We start from the raw sequence: 16,667 nt of genomic DNA on the forward strand, positions 1-16,667 counted from the left end.
TGAAAACACACTCATGTACATTTGATTGTACATTTCTGTTTTTGTGTCTATGTTTATGTTTTAACAGTATCTCCTCTGGAATGAAATATGTAATAAAAATATTTTGCTTGCATGCTAACTTTCTTGCTACTGTCTGATGTCATTTTGTTATTTAATTTCCAGGAAGTGATTGAAGCTATTGCAGAGTGCGCCTTCAAGACTTCACCTTTCCCTGTCATACTCTCCTTTGAAAACCACGTGGACTCGTGAGAACCTCTGTCATTATTAATTTGTTTATTTATGTGACAATTGATCTATGGGTTACACTGTAAGAAATCTATCTATCTATCTATCTATCTATCTATCTATCTATCTATCTATCTATCTATATATATATCTATCTATCTATCTATCTATCTATCTATCTCAGTTTGAAGCAGCAGGCTAAAATGGCTGAATACTGTCGATCTATTTTCGGAGATGCGCTGTTGATTGACCCTCTGGACAAATATCCTGTAAGTAACACACACAGGACAAATGTTATATTAAACATTTAGTAACTGTGGAACAAATGCATTGTGTGTTCTAAGTTAACTACAACCAGCGATTGTCATCTCCATTGTGTATGTAGCTGGAGTCGGGCGTCCCCCTGCCCAGTCCTCAGGAGCTAATGGGCAAAATTCTCATCAAGAACAAGAAATCCCACAAACCCTCCAATAACACGGACACCAAACGACTGACGGATCAACCTGCCAATCAGAGCAACGAACAAGTGTGTCCTAGCAACAACACGGGAGGTAAGACACAAAGACTTTTTCAGCCTAGAAATCCATGTGAAAAGGGTTTGGCTGTGACACACTGACAGTCTTTTTATCAAAACACAAAACAGACTATAATGACTCAGGCTGCCAGAACTGCACATGGCTGGAAAATATTAGTACAGAGATTTCAAGCCTTAATTTAGTGGCAATAATAATGAAATAGAGTTTTATATTTGAGTCTTTCAAACTGTTTTCATACAGCAAATATGAGTCACCACCAAATTAGCTTCATTTTGAAAAGGTAGTGATGGCGTCAGCGCTGCCACTGGTGGATGCTGTTTAGAGATTCAGACAACAGAGATTATTTTTACATATTTATTGAACAAACTGACGGAGAGAGAGAAGAAGGATTTGGAGAAAGAGGGCACAATGTGACAAATATCATCGGCTGAGCGTCATTAATTTCTATTTTTTTATTTAAAAGACTGCAGGAATATCATAAGCTTGGCGTTACAGAGTTTATTTTACAGTAGCTTATAAAAACATATTTAAATTAAAGTTAATAAATGTAAATCAGTTCGATTATATGGTTATCGCACAAAATTATTCTGGATTCAGAGTCTTCTTAGGAGTGCCTCTGTCAGAGGACACCTCTCATTATTCAGCCATAATTTCCATCAAGATCTTGGCCAAAGTGGCAAATCTGCTTCTTCTGCCCACACTGATGTCTTTGATGTTCTTCTGCAGTCCGCTGCTCCTCATCAGGGATGTTTCAGTAATGAGCAGGACATCCCAGAAGAGGTCAGAAGCTCAGAACAGCAATTAAACAGTGGCGCAGGGGGAAATTAGGAAGCCTTATTGACACGTCTGACGTGCAGATCCTGAAAACAGGTCTGGGACTGAGAGCCCAGCCGGTACACAAAGAGCTAGACTAGTAGCTGTGCTTAAGTACATACTCATACATCACTATGACCCTTCAGTTAGCGAGTGGGCTGAATAATCACCTGCAGACAAGTTAAAGCAGTGGGTTGTTTACAAAACTACAGGCATCTGTTTGGTTTATGTTCTCTGCAAAAATCTCTTACAGACTGAGAGAAAGTTCTCCTACATTTCTACAAAGGACATTTCTTAAAATTATAATAAATTTAGCATATTGCCGTGTAGTTTCTGGATGATCAGTTAAATCATATTTGATCAGCTGTTTTCCTGAACCTAAATTTCCTCCACAGAAGGTATTTTTTATCCTGACCCTGACTTGCCACCATCTTTACTCTTAATAAATTGAAGTGATCATGTGATGGTGTTTTATTTGCAGTGATTCTACAGTCCTAGTGACTGATTACAAGTCAGCCTTGTAATCAGTTATCCTGTATACGCAGTGTATTTAGGGGCAAAAAAGAAGAAGGGATGAAGAGACGATGAGGATGAAGACTTTGTTTAACTTTAATTTTAACAGAGATCGAGGCTGAGAGTGAGGAAGATGATGATGATGAAGATGATGATGGTAAAAAGGTCAGTGGTGACATCATACTAAGCTGAGGGCGGGTCACCCTCACTGCTGTCGCCATTTGTTAATGTTTACAAGTGTTGTTTACTGTCATTGTTTGTTTGCCTTTTCTTTATGCCATTGTCATTGTTAATCTTGTTATGTTCTGTAAATGTTATTCGTGTTGTTAACAGCTGCTGCTTTTCTCTGTCTTTTTTGTTTTATTTTTGCTGTTGTCTCTGCAGTGTGTAACTGTTTAGTCCTCTTCTTGTTGTTGTTTATTGTTAATGTTTTCTTGAGATTACTGTTCGCAGTGAGCCTGAGCTTTATCCATAGAGGCAATGATGGCTTACTGTCTACAGGTGTATCTAAGTTTTGATTAAAAAAGTACTCTACAGATTTAGCATTGCTTTCTTTTAACACTGTCAGAAACAATAGTAAAAAAAACTCTAAATCAATACAGTAGAACCAGAAAAATAGTCTTTTTTATTACACACATTTTTCTTCCCAGTCAAAACCTGGAGCCTACATTTCCCACAATGCAACTCCACCACAGATAGTTTGGTCTAAGATTTGGTTGTGTTATGCTAGTTGCAGCTAATGTAGCCTCAAGCCTCTAACCTCAAGCAGAGAGTTGGTTGCAGAGGTCTGGTAAGCTTGAGGGACGTGAGGCAATATATCAGATTTTGCGCTGCTCCCTCTGGAGCCACAAAAGGCTTCATACAACTTTTTTTCACATATGCAGCTACAACCTGTAAACACACTTTAAGCTCTTCTTCACACACAGAAACAGGAGAGACAATCTGGTAAAACGGACAGATAGGTGCGTTGGGTCACTTTAGAGCAGAGAATAATAGGACGAAAACAAATGCAAATAATAACAAGAACGGCCGAGGAGAAACCGGGCCTGCTGTGAGGGCAGGTTTGTGTGTATTTGAGTTTGAACGTGGATGTCTTATAGGAATTGGTGCTGTTTATTCTTGCTGTGACGTTGATGTAACTGTTCACTGTCAGATGATGATGCTGTTTTTGTCACTAAGTGCTGAAAACTCTAGACTACATTTTGTTGAAGTACTTGTGTATCTGCCCTGTGTATCTGTTAAACGTGTCCCCCCCCCCAAACATTTGCCCAGTTCATGTTAACTGGAAATCACATGCAGTCATCAGTCCATTAAATCCAGAACCCTGATTTCAATATGTGAAACTTTACTCTTAAACTTTATTCCTTTTGTCATTTATTTTTAGGGCTCAGCAGAGCGGGAGGCAGTGGCTACAGAGGAAATGTCAACTCTAGTAAACTATGTTCAGCCAACCAAGTTCACCTCCTTCGAAGTCTCCAAGAGTAAGAAAAACAGATCAGAATCCATCCCTGTACAATGATAAACATTTCTTCTCATAACCTTGAAAATTTACAATAACAGAGCAGCAATGTCTCCGTCATTGATTTCATTGTTTTCTTGAAATGACATGATTGTGAGTAAAATAAGAAGAAAATAAGAGTTATTGCAGTTAATATCCAAACAAAATGTGGGAATTGTTTTGAATATCCAAACAAAATGTGGGAATTGTTTTGAAACCAATGTAATTGCTGAGAAATGTTTTGTGTGTGTGTGTGTGTGTGTGTGTGTGTAGAGGCGGCCCGCTGTTACCACATGTCGTCTTTTGTGGAGACCAAAGCTTTGGAGCACCTCACAAAGTCACCAGTGGAGTTTGTTGAGTATCCTTGTCAACAATTACCACAGTTTCTCCACTCCATGTGATCTTCTTCTCTCTTTTGATGCCTTTTTTTGTATAAAACTTCAGAAAATCTGTCTAAGTCTCTGAGTGACTTTTAATATTAATTTTAATTTAAATAACAGCAGTATTATCAGTAAGTCTCTGTGCCAGTGGGAACCAGTTATAATGCATTTTACCTGTTTGTATGTGATGATGTAACAAGTAGTTTTAATAGCACAGTAGTGGTAGCAGTTATAGTAGTATTTGTACTAAGGTTCAGTGTGTATGTTTTGGTGGCATCTAGTGGTGAGAATTGTGAATTGCAACCAGAAGCTCACTCACCGCTCACCCCTCCCTGTCCAAGAGCGTAGGAGGAGCTATGGTGGCCTAAATAATAACATCATTATATAGCTGCAGTGCCGGAGGCTGCACGTCGACCGTGAGGCCGATATGTGCGTTAACCGGTCGACACGCATATAATCAATAACTTAGGTTTGGACACACACTCGGTGATGATTGTGGTAAGGGTAATTGGGTTCGGGGGGCTGTCAAGAGTAACATAGCTAGCTAGCTACCCAGCCAGCTAGCTGGCAGTATCAAAGTAAACAAGGGTCCTAGAAATGCAGTTCCGGTCCTAGGATTGGGGTCCTGAAACTGCAGCCTCCGGTACTGCAGCTACATACTACTCAATAATACGTGTGGTCCTCTATTTGTCCAAATTTCACTTCTCTTTTTCTAATAAACCAGACAACTGCTACTAATACTTCATCTAGTATGTATTCGACATAGTGACGAAATACACTCTTTGAGTAGTTTGTCCATTTTGGCTACTGTGAACATGGAAACATGGCGGTCCAACATGGTTTCATCCATGTAAGAGGACCTGCGGTGTAAGTAAATGGCTCATTCTAAGGAAATAAAAACATAACGATTCATTATGTAAGGTCTTTATACACCATTGTTCTTAACCTTACATTAACCAGATATAATAAATATCAGTTGAGTCGTATCTATCCAAAAGGAACCAGAGTCGACTCATCCAACTTCATGCCTCAACTCTTTTGGAATGCCGGCTGTCAGCTGGTGGCTCTCAACTACCAAACTATAGGTGAGAGCCTGAGCTTTGACCACCAGATTGTAAGTGTAGTAAAAACCAAAGCACCATAGTAGGCATAGGCCTTTCCTTTCTGAAATAGAGCAGTGACCTTTTTTATACTTTATTAAAGGTTGTGACCAGTTCAACCACAATGAGATTCTTCCTTCTTAAGTTGTTAGAAGCATAAAGAGATAAATGTTTCAACTAATTCACAAGAAAAGGACACAATAGACAAAAGCTTATTATAACATAATTGTGTGTAACAGAAATACAGTATGTTTTTATTTATATACAGTCTATACAAAGGATGTAGTCACCATGATGTCACCTATTGGTTTGCAGACTACTGTCTGGTAGCCTCAAGTTTGGCATTTTGGCCATTTTTTTGGAACCAGACGTGACTGGACGTGACCATATTTGGACAAGCTAGCTAACTTGGTTAGCATTAGCAGATACGATTCACCTCTATCCTGACTGACAGGTCGTCATAGTAGCAACTTGCCAAACACAAGATAGTCACGCCCCAAAGCATCTCCTTTAGGCCTATCGTCTGTTTTCCTTTAAATAGGACAATAATTAAATTTAATTAATTAATTAATTGTGGTGGTGATGGAACAGTGGATAAAGACATGCCTTTGGTGTGAGAGACCCGGATTCGAATCCACTGTTAGACACCATTGTGTCCCTGAGCAAGACACTTAACCCCTAGTTGCTCCAGAGGCCTGCGACCTCTGACATGTATAGCAATTGTAAGTCGCTTTGGATAAAAGCGTCAGCTAAATGAATAAATGTAAATGTAAATTTACAAAATGAACATCTTGCTGTTTTGAACGAAACTAGTGACTGAGACCATAAACTCACTAGTAAAGTGTTAACTGAGGTAATAAATCAAGTGAGAAGTAGGGTCATTTTGCCATCAAGTCCAATGCCCTCTGACTTATTTTTGCAACCAGTGGAGTCGCCCCCTGCTGGACATTAGAAAGAATTGCCAGCAGGCCACTGGCTTTACTTTTCATACCCGGAGGTTGCCGCTTGGGGGGTAAATAACACCAAGGTTGGGAACCACTGTGATAGTGTAATCCAGTGGGTGGAGGTGCAGATAAATTAGCGTTTTAAAGTTACCTTTGTCGTCATCAAAATGGAAACACAAGACTCCTGGAGTATTATTAGTAGTATTAGCTAAAAGTATGATAAATTATGCTCTGGCCAGTGGTTATGATTAATTTAACTCTTTTTCAACAGCCATTACATTACATTTACTTAGCATCAATAAAGCATCATTACAGTAAGAGATTAACAACTGACAATAGATACTAGTAAGAGCAGCAATAAATATTAGTAGGAACTAATATCACATACAGCATCAATGGGGTAAATACCTAGGGGAAGAAGTAAGAGTTAACAAGTTAGCTCAATGGCTAAAGGATTGCAACAAGTCACCTCAAGCCTTTGTACCCCTAAACTTAATATTAGCTTTTTGTTCCAGATTTGTCCATGCAGCTCAATCTCTTCATGTTCGAGTACAACGGTCGGAGTGGCTACAGACTGAAGCCTGAGTTCATGAGACGGCCAGACAAACACTTTGACCCCTTCACAGAAAACACAGTGGATGGTATCGTTGCCAACACGCTGTCTGTGAAGGTACAACGGCAGAAGTTTTGTTTTGCTAAAGCCTTTATTGTGATTGTAGCATCCTGCAACTTCAGAAAAAGAAAAGTCCTTGTTAAAAACAGAAAGACATTACTTTAGATATTTATTGGCTGACAGACATGTGTTTGTATGTCTGTTTCTATGTCTCTGTGTGTGTTGTAGGTGATTTCAGGCCAGTTTCTGACTGAACGGCGGGTGGGTGTGTATGTGGAGGTGGAGATGTTTGGACTTCCTGTGGACACCAGAAGGAAAGCGCTGAAGACCAAAACCTCTCAGAACAACAACGCCATCAACCCAGTTTGGGACGAAGAGCCGATCGTCTTCAAAAAGGTGAGATGCAGCAGAGAGACAGAAAGGGATTAATGTTGAAGGATCCAATCTGACACTACAACTACGTAATCTGTCTGTTAATGGTGTGACAGGTGATTCTTCCTACTCTGGCCTCTCTGAGAATTGCTGCTTTTGAGGAAGGAGGGAAGTTTATTGGTCATCGGATTATTCCAGTGACTGCCATAAGACCAGGTTGTTATTTTATTCACTAATCCTTTTATCTCTGACTTTCTCTCTGTCTATTGTGAAACTTTGGTTATCTGTGACCTCTTGGTTTTTGGTTTTTGTTGTACTGCTCGCTGCTGGATTGTTTTCTGCACTGCAACTCCCAGATATCCAGTCAGTGTGGCGTCTTCATCCATTTATGTCCGTAAAGTTTGAGTTTCTATATATTTCACTCTTTTCTTTCCACTCCAGTTTTAATTAAATTGGCTTTTGCTTGTGTAAATGCCAGAAAACTCAACAGACGATTGTTTGAAACAATCAAAACTAGAATTATGATAAATTACTATTGTATTATGTCAAAAAGTAGTAATGAGTGATAGAAATGGACATGAAAATGCGACACATTATTATGTTAATGCGTAACTTGAAAGATGAATACATGCATACTAAATTTTCCTGTAAATTGTATTAGTTGTAATGTATTTGTCCCATTATTTCCTGCTGTCTTCATCTCCTGGGAGACACATCCTGGATCCCACTGTTTTAAGAAAAACTAATTTAAAACAGCTTGAAAAATGTCATCCACCACTTTAAATGAAATTACTGGTAATTTTTCCTTCATGTCATCATTACGTGACTGATGTTTGTGTGAACTCAATTGTATCTCTCTCTCTCTCTCTCTCTCTCTCTCTCTCTCTCTCTCTCTCTCTCTCTGTTGTTTTTGCCAGATTCACCCTAAATAACCCAAATGATCATAACATCAGACTCTTTGTTGGTAAATGTTTCCTTTAGGTTACCGTTACATCGGTTTGAGGAATGAGAAAAATCAGTCTCTGATTCTACCAGCTGTGTTTGTCTACATCGAGGTCAAAGATTACGTCCCAGACACCTTTGCAGGTACACATTTCAAGTCAAAACTTCCATTTGACCAACACTTTGGTCTGTGACTTAAAAGAGTAAGAAACACTTCCCATAGAGTTGCTGCAGATATTCATGCAAGACCTCTAACTTAAAGAAATTCCAGCCCAAACTTACACGTCACAAGAAATCTAAATGTCAAATGCACAGATTGTCGTGAACTCGATTGAGCACATTCATGCTCCCCAGCTCGCTAGAGCCACCCACAGGATAAACAAGGTACAGAAGACAGACCGCTAACAAGTTCCCTGAGTTAAAGCACCTATTTGTCAAGTGAAGTAGCAACAGATTACTCACATTCATATTCACAATAGAATATACTTCTTTTTTTTTTTTAACGGTGGTGGAGGACATGTTCAGAGTGATAATACCACAGTGTAAAACTGCTTTGTTACAAGTAAAAGTCCCGTATTGAAAATGTTCATTAAGTATGGAAGTATAATCAGGAAAATGTTTTAAAATTAAAAGTACTCAATGTGGAAAAATGTCCCCTGTGATTGTTGTACCATTATGGGTTCTGTCATTAGATTGTTATTATGTGGATTTTTACTGTTGCAATTGTTCACACCTTCGCAATCTGTTTTTTGTCCAAACCTCAACATTATTAAAAATAAATAATTAAAATGATTAAAATAATTAAAATGAAAAGCAGTAGTTTGTAGTAAGTACAGTACATGAGTAAATGCACACAGTTATATTCCACCACTGGCCTTTTCTCTAGCCTAGGTGTTTAAACACAACACAACATGAATGCTTTATTATTATGGGGTGTAAAGTTGCAGCATCAGGGAGACTTTATGTTTGAAGTGTGGATGTCTTGAACTTCTACATATGTATGTTTACCCTGTTTGTGTCTTAGATATAACCAGGTCCCTCTCAGGCACAACCACCTGCTCAGTATTTATCTATTTCTATATATTTCCTGTATAGATGTGATAGAGGCTTTGTCCAACCCCATTCGATATGTCAACCTCCTGGAGCAGAGGTCTAAACAGCTGGCAGCTCTGACACTGGAGGACGGGGAGGAGGACACGCAGACCGAGGTCAGTCCTCCTTTCCGGTGTTTTTCTGTCTTTGTCTTGAAAGCAGGACATTTGGCCATAACTCAGGCTGGTGATGTTATTCAGGATGAGGCTGACACTTGTGCAGAGCGTAAGAACGATCTGAAATCAGCTCCACTGGAGAACGGTTTGAGCCCCGCCTCTGGCCCTACAGGACACACCCCCATCACCACGACGCCCAAAGCTTCCGCAGCCAATCAGCAAGCAGCTACGACAGGTAGCATCCACCTATATTTTTTGATTAAACCTAGATTAAAGTAGATCTTAATACGCTAATGTTAATAATAATAAAATAGCACCAGCGTTAAAAGTACTGTATTTTTATTGTTGTTACTGATACTGTGATTGTGTTTTTTAGATGCAGCCAAACCAGCTGCAAAGAGTGAAGATCTGGTTTTAAGTATTTTGATAGGTCAGTATACAAATTTCTTTTCACTAATCATCAATTGCTGGTATGCAATCAGTTAATTATAATTAATTAAATTAATGTGAATGTGTAGAAGTGGTAAAAGAAGACGGGTGAAACCATAAAGCTGATGATACACAGGACAACTTTTTCAGCAATGTTGCTGGGCAATCGTGCTGGTTGCAAGTACGACGATGTTTTGAACAGGTAGCAGCAGGGCGGGGCGGTTGCATGGGGGTTTACAGTAGTAATCTTTATTCATTAACACTGACGGTAACAATGCCCAACAACATTGCTCTAAAAGTTGCTCTGTGTATCATCAGCTTAAGAGAACTCTCAAAAATAATGAATGCTAATACAAGCTTGTCCAAGCTTTAAAGGTATTGTGTGAAGCTATTTACCATAAAACTTCAATTATCAGCCCGGGCTTCTATTTGCTTCAACCATTGAACTCGAACCCTTTATTTGAGTCGTCTAAATCCTTTATAAACTCTTGCTCTGCACAGATGGGAAATAGACTACTATCAAATTATTTATTAAAGTCAGTATGAATATTACTTGTATAAAAATTAGGCTATTGAATAACATCACTTACGAATCATTCTTTTAATCTACCTCGAGAGACAGCCCATCGAGGCCAACCTCATGCACAGAGATAGAGAGAGGCAGGGAGCGACAGAAAGGCCGTATCAAAATAGTGTAGCCTACCCTAAAAAGGATGAAGGTTGCCATAGTTTTTTCAATTTGCATTCATTTTTATGAAATATATATGTTTTGATTCTTTTGATCTGTGGACCCTTATGGAGTAAAGGAATAAAAATAGTCAAGGAAAGGCCACATGGTCTGACTTTATGACAGCTTCAATGGTAGAGAGTCATCATTTTTTATCCCACTCTCTTGCTTACCATGTCAGTAATAGGGATGCAGCGATTACCCGATTTCACTGTTAACCGCACTTTAAAACGTCATGGTTAATTAATAATAAAGGCTCCGCTACACCGAAACTGTGGCAACTTGCACAAAACAAAAACAAAGTTACAGGAGCGGTGCACCAGCTTAAGTGCTGTGCTAATCAGAGGCTACTGCACACTGGCTAAACTATGACAGAGGGATCAAACTGTGAAGCTTTAGTTCCACCATAGAAACGGCTGAAGTCAGCAGTGTGGGAGCAGGTACACCAAGTCTGACCAGGGCCTTTCTGAAGATGACGGATCACCTGTTCAAAAACCTGCCATTAAAATGTTCCTGCTAAAGGAACTAATAACTACATTAAACTTCACCACCCAGCTTTGCAAGCCCGAGTAAAGGTAGACCTAATACATTATATTAAATAAAGTAGCAAGTTGGTAGGGAATTAAATATAAATGTGTCACTTACAGTCGAGCTTTCAGTGCAACGTAAACAAACAAAGCAGGTGTAACCTTTCAGACCCACCACAACGACAGCCCCGCTGTGCTACTAGGCCCTTTATTTTGCCAGGTTGGTTTGTTGCTGCGTCGAGCAACGTGCACCAGTCAAAGCAGTTGAACTTTGGCGATGAGCAGCAGTGAAAATCGCTTATTTTCTGAAAGAGCCTTTATGGAAGACAGAACATAGTCCTCTCAAGACCTTCAGTCACTGAACATTTAACATTTTAATGTTACATCCTCCTGTCTGTGCTGAGAAAATGTTGCCAGATGTAAAACACTATACATCAGGAGCTTATAGACTTTCAGGACTATGGGCTACTGATTAACTGCATTTCAGTTATCATTTTCACTAAAACACATGTATGGATGAGAGTTGATGACAGTAACAGTTCAGTTTATTCCCTCCTTTGTATCAATTTCCCCTGGAGGATAAAAGTTAATATTCCTCTTAGATTAATAATACTTACATATTATAGAAATATAATTGTTAATGTAATTAAAAATCAACTTAAGTCCTTACTAGTGTTATGAAATTAATTAATGCATAATAATCTTAATAATCGTGAAACCGTGATTATTTCTCAAAATCTGTAATCCTTGCATCCCTAGTCAGTAAATCTGAATCTGATTTATACTTTGATGCTGGGTAATCCATAAAATGAAATTAACTGAACGTTTGAATTGTGGAGAATCTAACAGATCTAACAATATGTAGCATGTCCATATGGACAAAAGTTTAAGCATTTATATTTGTATGCACGATCTAAGCAGTCCGCCATATCTCCCGCTCCTGATCGGAGCTGCTGTAAATCACCAGGGTGCTATATTCCCTGTCCTCAAACTGCCCTCTGTCAGTCTCAGAGGCTGTGTTCGGTCCCGGTCTGGTCGTGTTCAATGTTTTGGCTGATACCCAGGATGCTCGCTTGCACCTACAGAGCAACGTGAGCAACAGGATGCTGACTGCAGTTCACTCAAGGACCATCAGTGTCAAAAAAACAAGGCTTTTCTGGAAATTCCACATAGTACCTTTAAAAGAAACACAAGGGAAAGACATCAGAGTTTTATTAATCCATCCATATAAAGGGCTGTTAGAATATTCTGTATGTTTACTTGTGGTAACAGATGTCCCAGTGTGCACCATAGAGAGTCTTCAGCAGTCAAAGGTTTACCAGAAGGAGCAGAGACGTCAGTTTAAAGAGCTGAAAGAGTTAGTGAGACGGCACCAGAAGAAAACCTCAGAGCTCCTCCGAGAGTTCAACAACAAGTACAAGAAGATGGCCAGACAGTGCAGCAAGAGCAGGTAAGCACACACAGTGTGATATTATTGTAATTACTGTATTTCCTCTTCTCTCTAATCATCTTATTACTTTAAAATTTAATCAATGTGAAAAATATTATTTCATTTTACAGATTCCAAGTGTCTTAGTACAAATATAAAAGATCAGTACCTTTTCTTGTTCAGTATGAAGTGAGAGCTGCTTATTTATTGTAATGAAAAGGTCTGTACTTTTATGTAAAGCACATCTGTGTGTTTATTTATGTGTATTCGTTCATCAGGGCTTCGTGTTCGGACAGTGAGAAAGACGACTGCCTCCAGCGGCTGAGAGACGAGCAGCAGCAGCAGCTCTTGGCTCTGAGGCAGGAACAGTACTACAGTCAAAAATATCTACAGAGAGAACATATTAAAATGGTAAAGTCTTACAAATCCTACTGGTGTTGCTGACCCTAACCATAGTCAATAAAGTTTTGTTTATCTATTTTTGGAATTTGGATTAACTAAAGCTCTCGTTCTGTTGAAGGAAGTTCATTTGACATGGGAAGTTCAGAATAAAAAAAAATTCAAAATGCTAAATAAGTGTCATTGAATGAAGGACAACATAACAATATAATGAAATTAATAAAAACTTGATTTCATTAAAAAGCTTCTGTTCTGTGATATTAGGTTATATGCTGTGTTTTACATTCAGGGTTTGAGGAACCAGGTTCTGTGGTAATTAGTTTTACGTTCCACAGGCCCTGTCTTAGGTCGGCCCAGTATGCTTTGCACAGTAATGAGATACTAAATAAATATCAAAGTAAACTGTTGAGAAGTTAAGAGTTTCTGTTTCCTCCAGCTGACAGAGCGACTGAGCAATCTGGCGGAGGAAAGTCACAACTCCCAGATGAAGAAACTCAAAGATATCTGTGACAAGTAAGTTACACATGTGGGACTAAAATAACACACATTAGGGTGTTAAACATCCGTGGGGAATTACACAGAGAATTAAATTGTTAAGAGCTACTTTCATAGCAGCCGTAGCTTCAGGAGCATTTCCTCCGAGCTGTTCCAGAGCTACTTGTCATGCTCACAGTATGTACTAGTAAAAAGTCTGATGCCATGACATAGAAAAAATCTGAAAAGTAAAGCTTTAAGAAACAAATCCAAAACATGGTTATGTTTGCAACTTGAAAATCTAGTTTTTTAAGATTAGAAGTAGAACTGACATGTTGACTTTGACCAGGGACATCTTTGGATTTTAGAAAGGTCACTTTCCCACCAAGAAATATCATTCTTACAACATCTTAAGGTTGGCCAGTAAGCACCTTTTACCACATTTTCACATTTTAACACTTTTCCTGCTGCAGATTCAACCATTTTCAACTCCGAACACACCTACCTGTAATTTAGCATTTTATGTTTGCCATATGCAGTATATACACTTTTTGTTTGGATGCTTTTGTACCATGTAAAGCACATTGACCTGCCCTTGTGTATGTATAATTGTGCTATACAAATAAAGTTGCCTTGCCTTGGCTTGCCTTGCTGCTACAGGGAGAAAAAAGAGCTGAAGAGGCAGATGGATCGAAGGAGAACAGAGAAGATCAACCAAGCAAAGACCAAAGAGAAACATCTGGCTGAAGAGTACGATCCATAAATACACTGACACACACCGATATTAATCTACTGCAGCTCACCCTAGATACCTGCTGCAGCTCCTTCATCTACTTCATGCACTGATCCATCCAGCTAGTCTTTTCAGAAGAGAAAAATATTTAGCTCAAACCCCTCTGACTGTGTGTTACCAGAGAGAAGATGGAGATCAATAAGTCCTACGTCAATGAAGTCGTCCAGAACATAAAACGGGTGAGCAGAGGATGGAGAATCTGGTTTAAAGCAGCACAGGATTTTTAAATGGGTTTTTCTATAGACTGAATACTGTTGTGACGATGATGAAAATGTTTGGGACATTTTCTCCCTGTCTAGCTGTATCCCAGTCTCTCTTCAATCATAAAACGCTTCATTAGACTCTTAGACTGTTTGTCTGTTTGTTGTTTTTTTCTCCAGCTTGAGGAGACTCAGGCGAAGCGCCACGATCAGCTGGTGGAACAGCACAGCGAGCTCCTGCAGGAGATACAAGACCAGAAACCAAAGGTAAAATACACATGTAAATTGTCTTTTTCTAGTCTCTGGTTTGCCAGTTTCTGTATATTATGAGGTTAATTTAATTGTTCTGTCCTGCCTCAGTGAAAATGCACCTCCTACCACTTTGCATACTTCACTCGAATGCTCCACACAGCAAGAAATGTCTTCTGCTGCTGCTGTCTGTAGCTCCACATCTACACAGCTTTGGCATCAGTACTGACGTCAACATTGGGCGTTTGAGTTGGAGTTGGAGTTCCTCAGCTGTTGGTAGTAATGACTGACAACAGCTGGTTGTATTTCTAAATGTGTAACCCATCTGTATCAACAGTAGGAAATGAACAATGCAAATTTCTGTGTTTTAACTGGGAACTGAGCCATCACCAGTACCTTTAACTGATTCGATTCCTGATTTGTTTGCAGCAGTAGCTAATCGTGGTGTCTGCTGAACAAACCATCAGCAGGCAATCTGTCTGAAAGAAATCTGTAATCAATTATGAATCACAATTCTCTTGTCTCTCTTCAGCTGCAAGGGGCCGTGGAGGCAGATTTTCAGGAGAGGTTCCAGTGTTTGCCCGGAGAGATTGAAGACTTTCTGCAGGACAGGAAGACGGAGGTTAGAGGTCACAGCAAGTCCCGGTCATCGACCCCACACGAAGCTCTGTCAGAGGAGGACTGAAGAGAAACAAATGTGCAGACGAGTCATGGGAGTGTGAAGAAGAAGAATCGATGAATCAATGGAAGCAGAGTGGAGTGAATCAAGAAGTGGATCAAAATACAAGGAAGTAAGAAATGCAAAAGGGAAGCATTGATGAAAGGCTAGTGCGGGAGTAAATAAAAGCAGAAGAGATATCAAGATTATAAAGACTGTTACTTTTCTTTTTAATGGAAGAATGCTTTAATGATTTATTTTTTAATTCCATTCAAGCATGCACTTTGCTGTACTTCAGCATTTAATCAGAACCCATTTAGTCTTATTTTCTTTCACTTGTTATTTTAGAGGACAACTGAATCAATCTATCTATCTATCTATCTATCTATCTGACAGTTTGTACTATTTATTTGTGTTCATACATTTGAATATCAGTGTACATACATCAGACTCCAGGACGGTCTCTATTTTATATGCACATGGAGAGATGTTACACAATGTTACACAAATGCTACGAATCCAAACCACACGTTTTTTTGAGCAGCGTTCAACAAACTCTAAGCAGCTATTTTATCTTCTTATTAGTCAGCCACCGTGGCGGCCTCGACGACTTCTACAATGGGCACTGCTAGTTCCTCAGCTGTGTCTTATAAACACTTATTTATCATTTTTTGCAATGCTCTCTTTTCATATAGTTGCACACATTCCCACTCTGAAACTTCCGATGCATATGGACAGTCTGATCTTTTGGCCTCTGAGCAGCTTTGCTGGAGCATCTGGAGTTCAGTGGTAATGATGGAGATTTATCCACCACATTTTGCTAGTTTGAAATAATGTAGAATTAGAAATGTTGCATACTTTAAAAATACAGAATGATGTACGCAGCAGTACAAGATAACACACATACCATAGCGTAATGTCAATATTATATACTTTTCAAGAGCATATTATCAGGCCGTTTTATGGGGTTGTTTTTAAAGCTGACAGTCATCTGTGTAACAAGTAAGACCTTAACAGGGATAAAGCCCATATTCAGACCATGAATGAGTATGTTGACACACTTGTTGCAAGATTTATGCGATAGGCGACTGGATCATTTATTGAATCCTCACTTATTTGCTTTGATTATGCACTTATTTATTTATTTATTCTTATTTATTTATTTCTTCTTGAGATTATTGGAGAAAATGTATCTCAATGGCAATTTCTGTTAAGTTATTAAAATGATTTTTCATAGCATGACTGTTAGCCTAAGACATTTATGGATTGATGTACTTTGCTAAAGTTTAAGGGAACTAGGAGGATTTGCACAGAAAAATTATGCGATAAAATTCACCTATTTTTTTTTTTAAATGATCAGAGTTTTCTGACCAGTAGCAGCAACATCCCACCAGTTCCCTTCGCCTGCTGTACTAATGGTCTGACGGTTGGATGTCCTGTTAGATGTGGAAGAGCCTCAAAGTTTGCTGCCACTGCATGATTTATTTGTTTTGATGTGAAAGTTGTTTTAACAGAGTCATCACTCGGATGATCTCTCTATTTATTGATTGTTATTTTCATGATAATTAAGGATCAAGAACATAAACAATTTATAAAACTGTTAAAATAGTTTTAGAGTGCAAAGTCAACCTTTTTTTT

The 16,667-nt window shown here is 38.9% G+C and overlaps 1 protein-coding gene across 1 annotated transcript in view; it reads left to right on the top strand.

The window, feature by feature from the left end:
- Window positions 1-16,207, top strand: part of LOC123980418 (1-phosphatidylinositol 4,5-bisphosphate phosphodiesterase beta-1) — a 31,457-nt gene extending 15,250 nt beyond the window's left edge. Inside the window, exons 12-32 of the mRNA XM_046064792.1 lie at window positions 163-245; window positions 410-494; window positions 611-776; window positions 2,197-2,252; window positions 3,472-3,568; window positions 3,859-3,943; window positions 4,926-5,050; window positions 6,525-6,679; window positions 6,851-7,018; window positions 7,111-7,210; window positions 7,976-8,080; window positions 9,032-9,144; window positions 9,229-9,379; window positions 9,521-9,574; window positions 12,100-12,277; window positions 12,535-12,667; window positions 13,092-13,168; window positions 13,790-13,879; window positions 14,044-14,101; window positions 14,303-14,389; window positions 14,904-16,207. Of these exons, the coding sequence (XP_045920748.1) occupies window positions 163-245; window positions 410-494; window positions 611-776; window positions 2,197-2,252; window positions 3,472-3,568; window positions 3,859-3,943; window positions 4,926-5,050; window positions 6,525-6,679; window positions 6,851-7,018; window positions 7,111-7,210; window positions 7,976-8,080; window positions 9,032-9,144; window positions 9,229-9,379; window positions 9,521-9,574; window positions 12,100-12,277; window positions 12,535-12,667; window positions 13,092-13,168; window positions 13,790-13,879; window positions 14,044-14,101; window positions 14,303-14,389; window positions 14,904-15,056 (2,319 nt within the window). The 3' untranslated portion in view covers window positions 15,057-16,207. The remainder of the gene's footprint in view (window positions 1-162; window positions 246-409; window positions 495-610; window positions 777-2,196; window positions 2,253-3,471; window positions 3,569-3,858; window positions 3,944-4,925; window positions 5,051-6,524; window positions 6,680-6,850; window positions 7,019-7,110; window positions 7,211-7,975; window positions 8,081-9,031; window positions 9,145-9,228; window positions 9,380-9,520; window positions 9,575-12,099; window positions 12,278-12,534; window positions 12,668-13,091; window positions 13,169-13,789; window positions 13,880-14,043; window positions 14,102-14,302; window positions 14,390-14,903) is intronic.
- The last annotated feature ends 460 nt before the right edge of the window (window positions 16,208-16,667 follow it).

The sequence above is a fragment of the Micropterus dolomieu genome, linkage group LG12 (assembly GCF_021292245.1).
Source record: "Micropterus dolomieu isolate WLL.071019.BEF.003 ecotype Adirondacks linkage group LG12, ASM2129224v1, whole genome shotgun sequence".
In the NCBI taxonomy this organism is placed as follows: Eukaryota; Metazoa; Chordata; class Actinopteri; order Centrarchiformes; family Centrarchidae; genus Micropterus; species Micropterus dolomieu.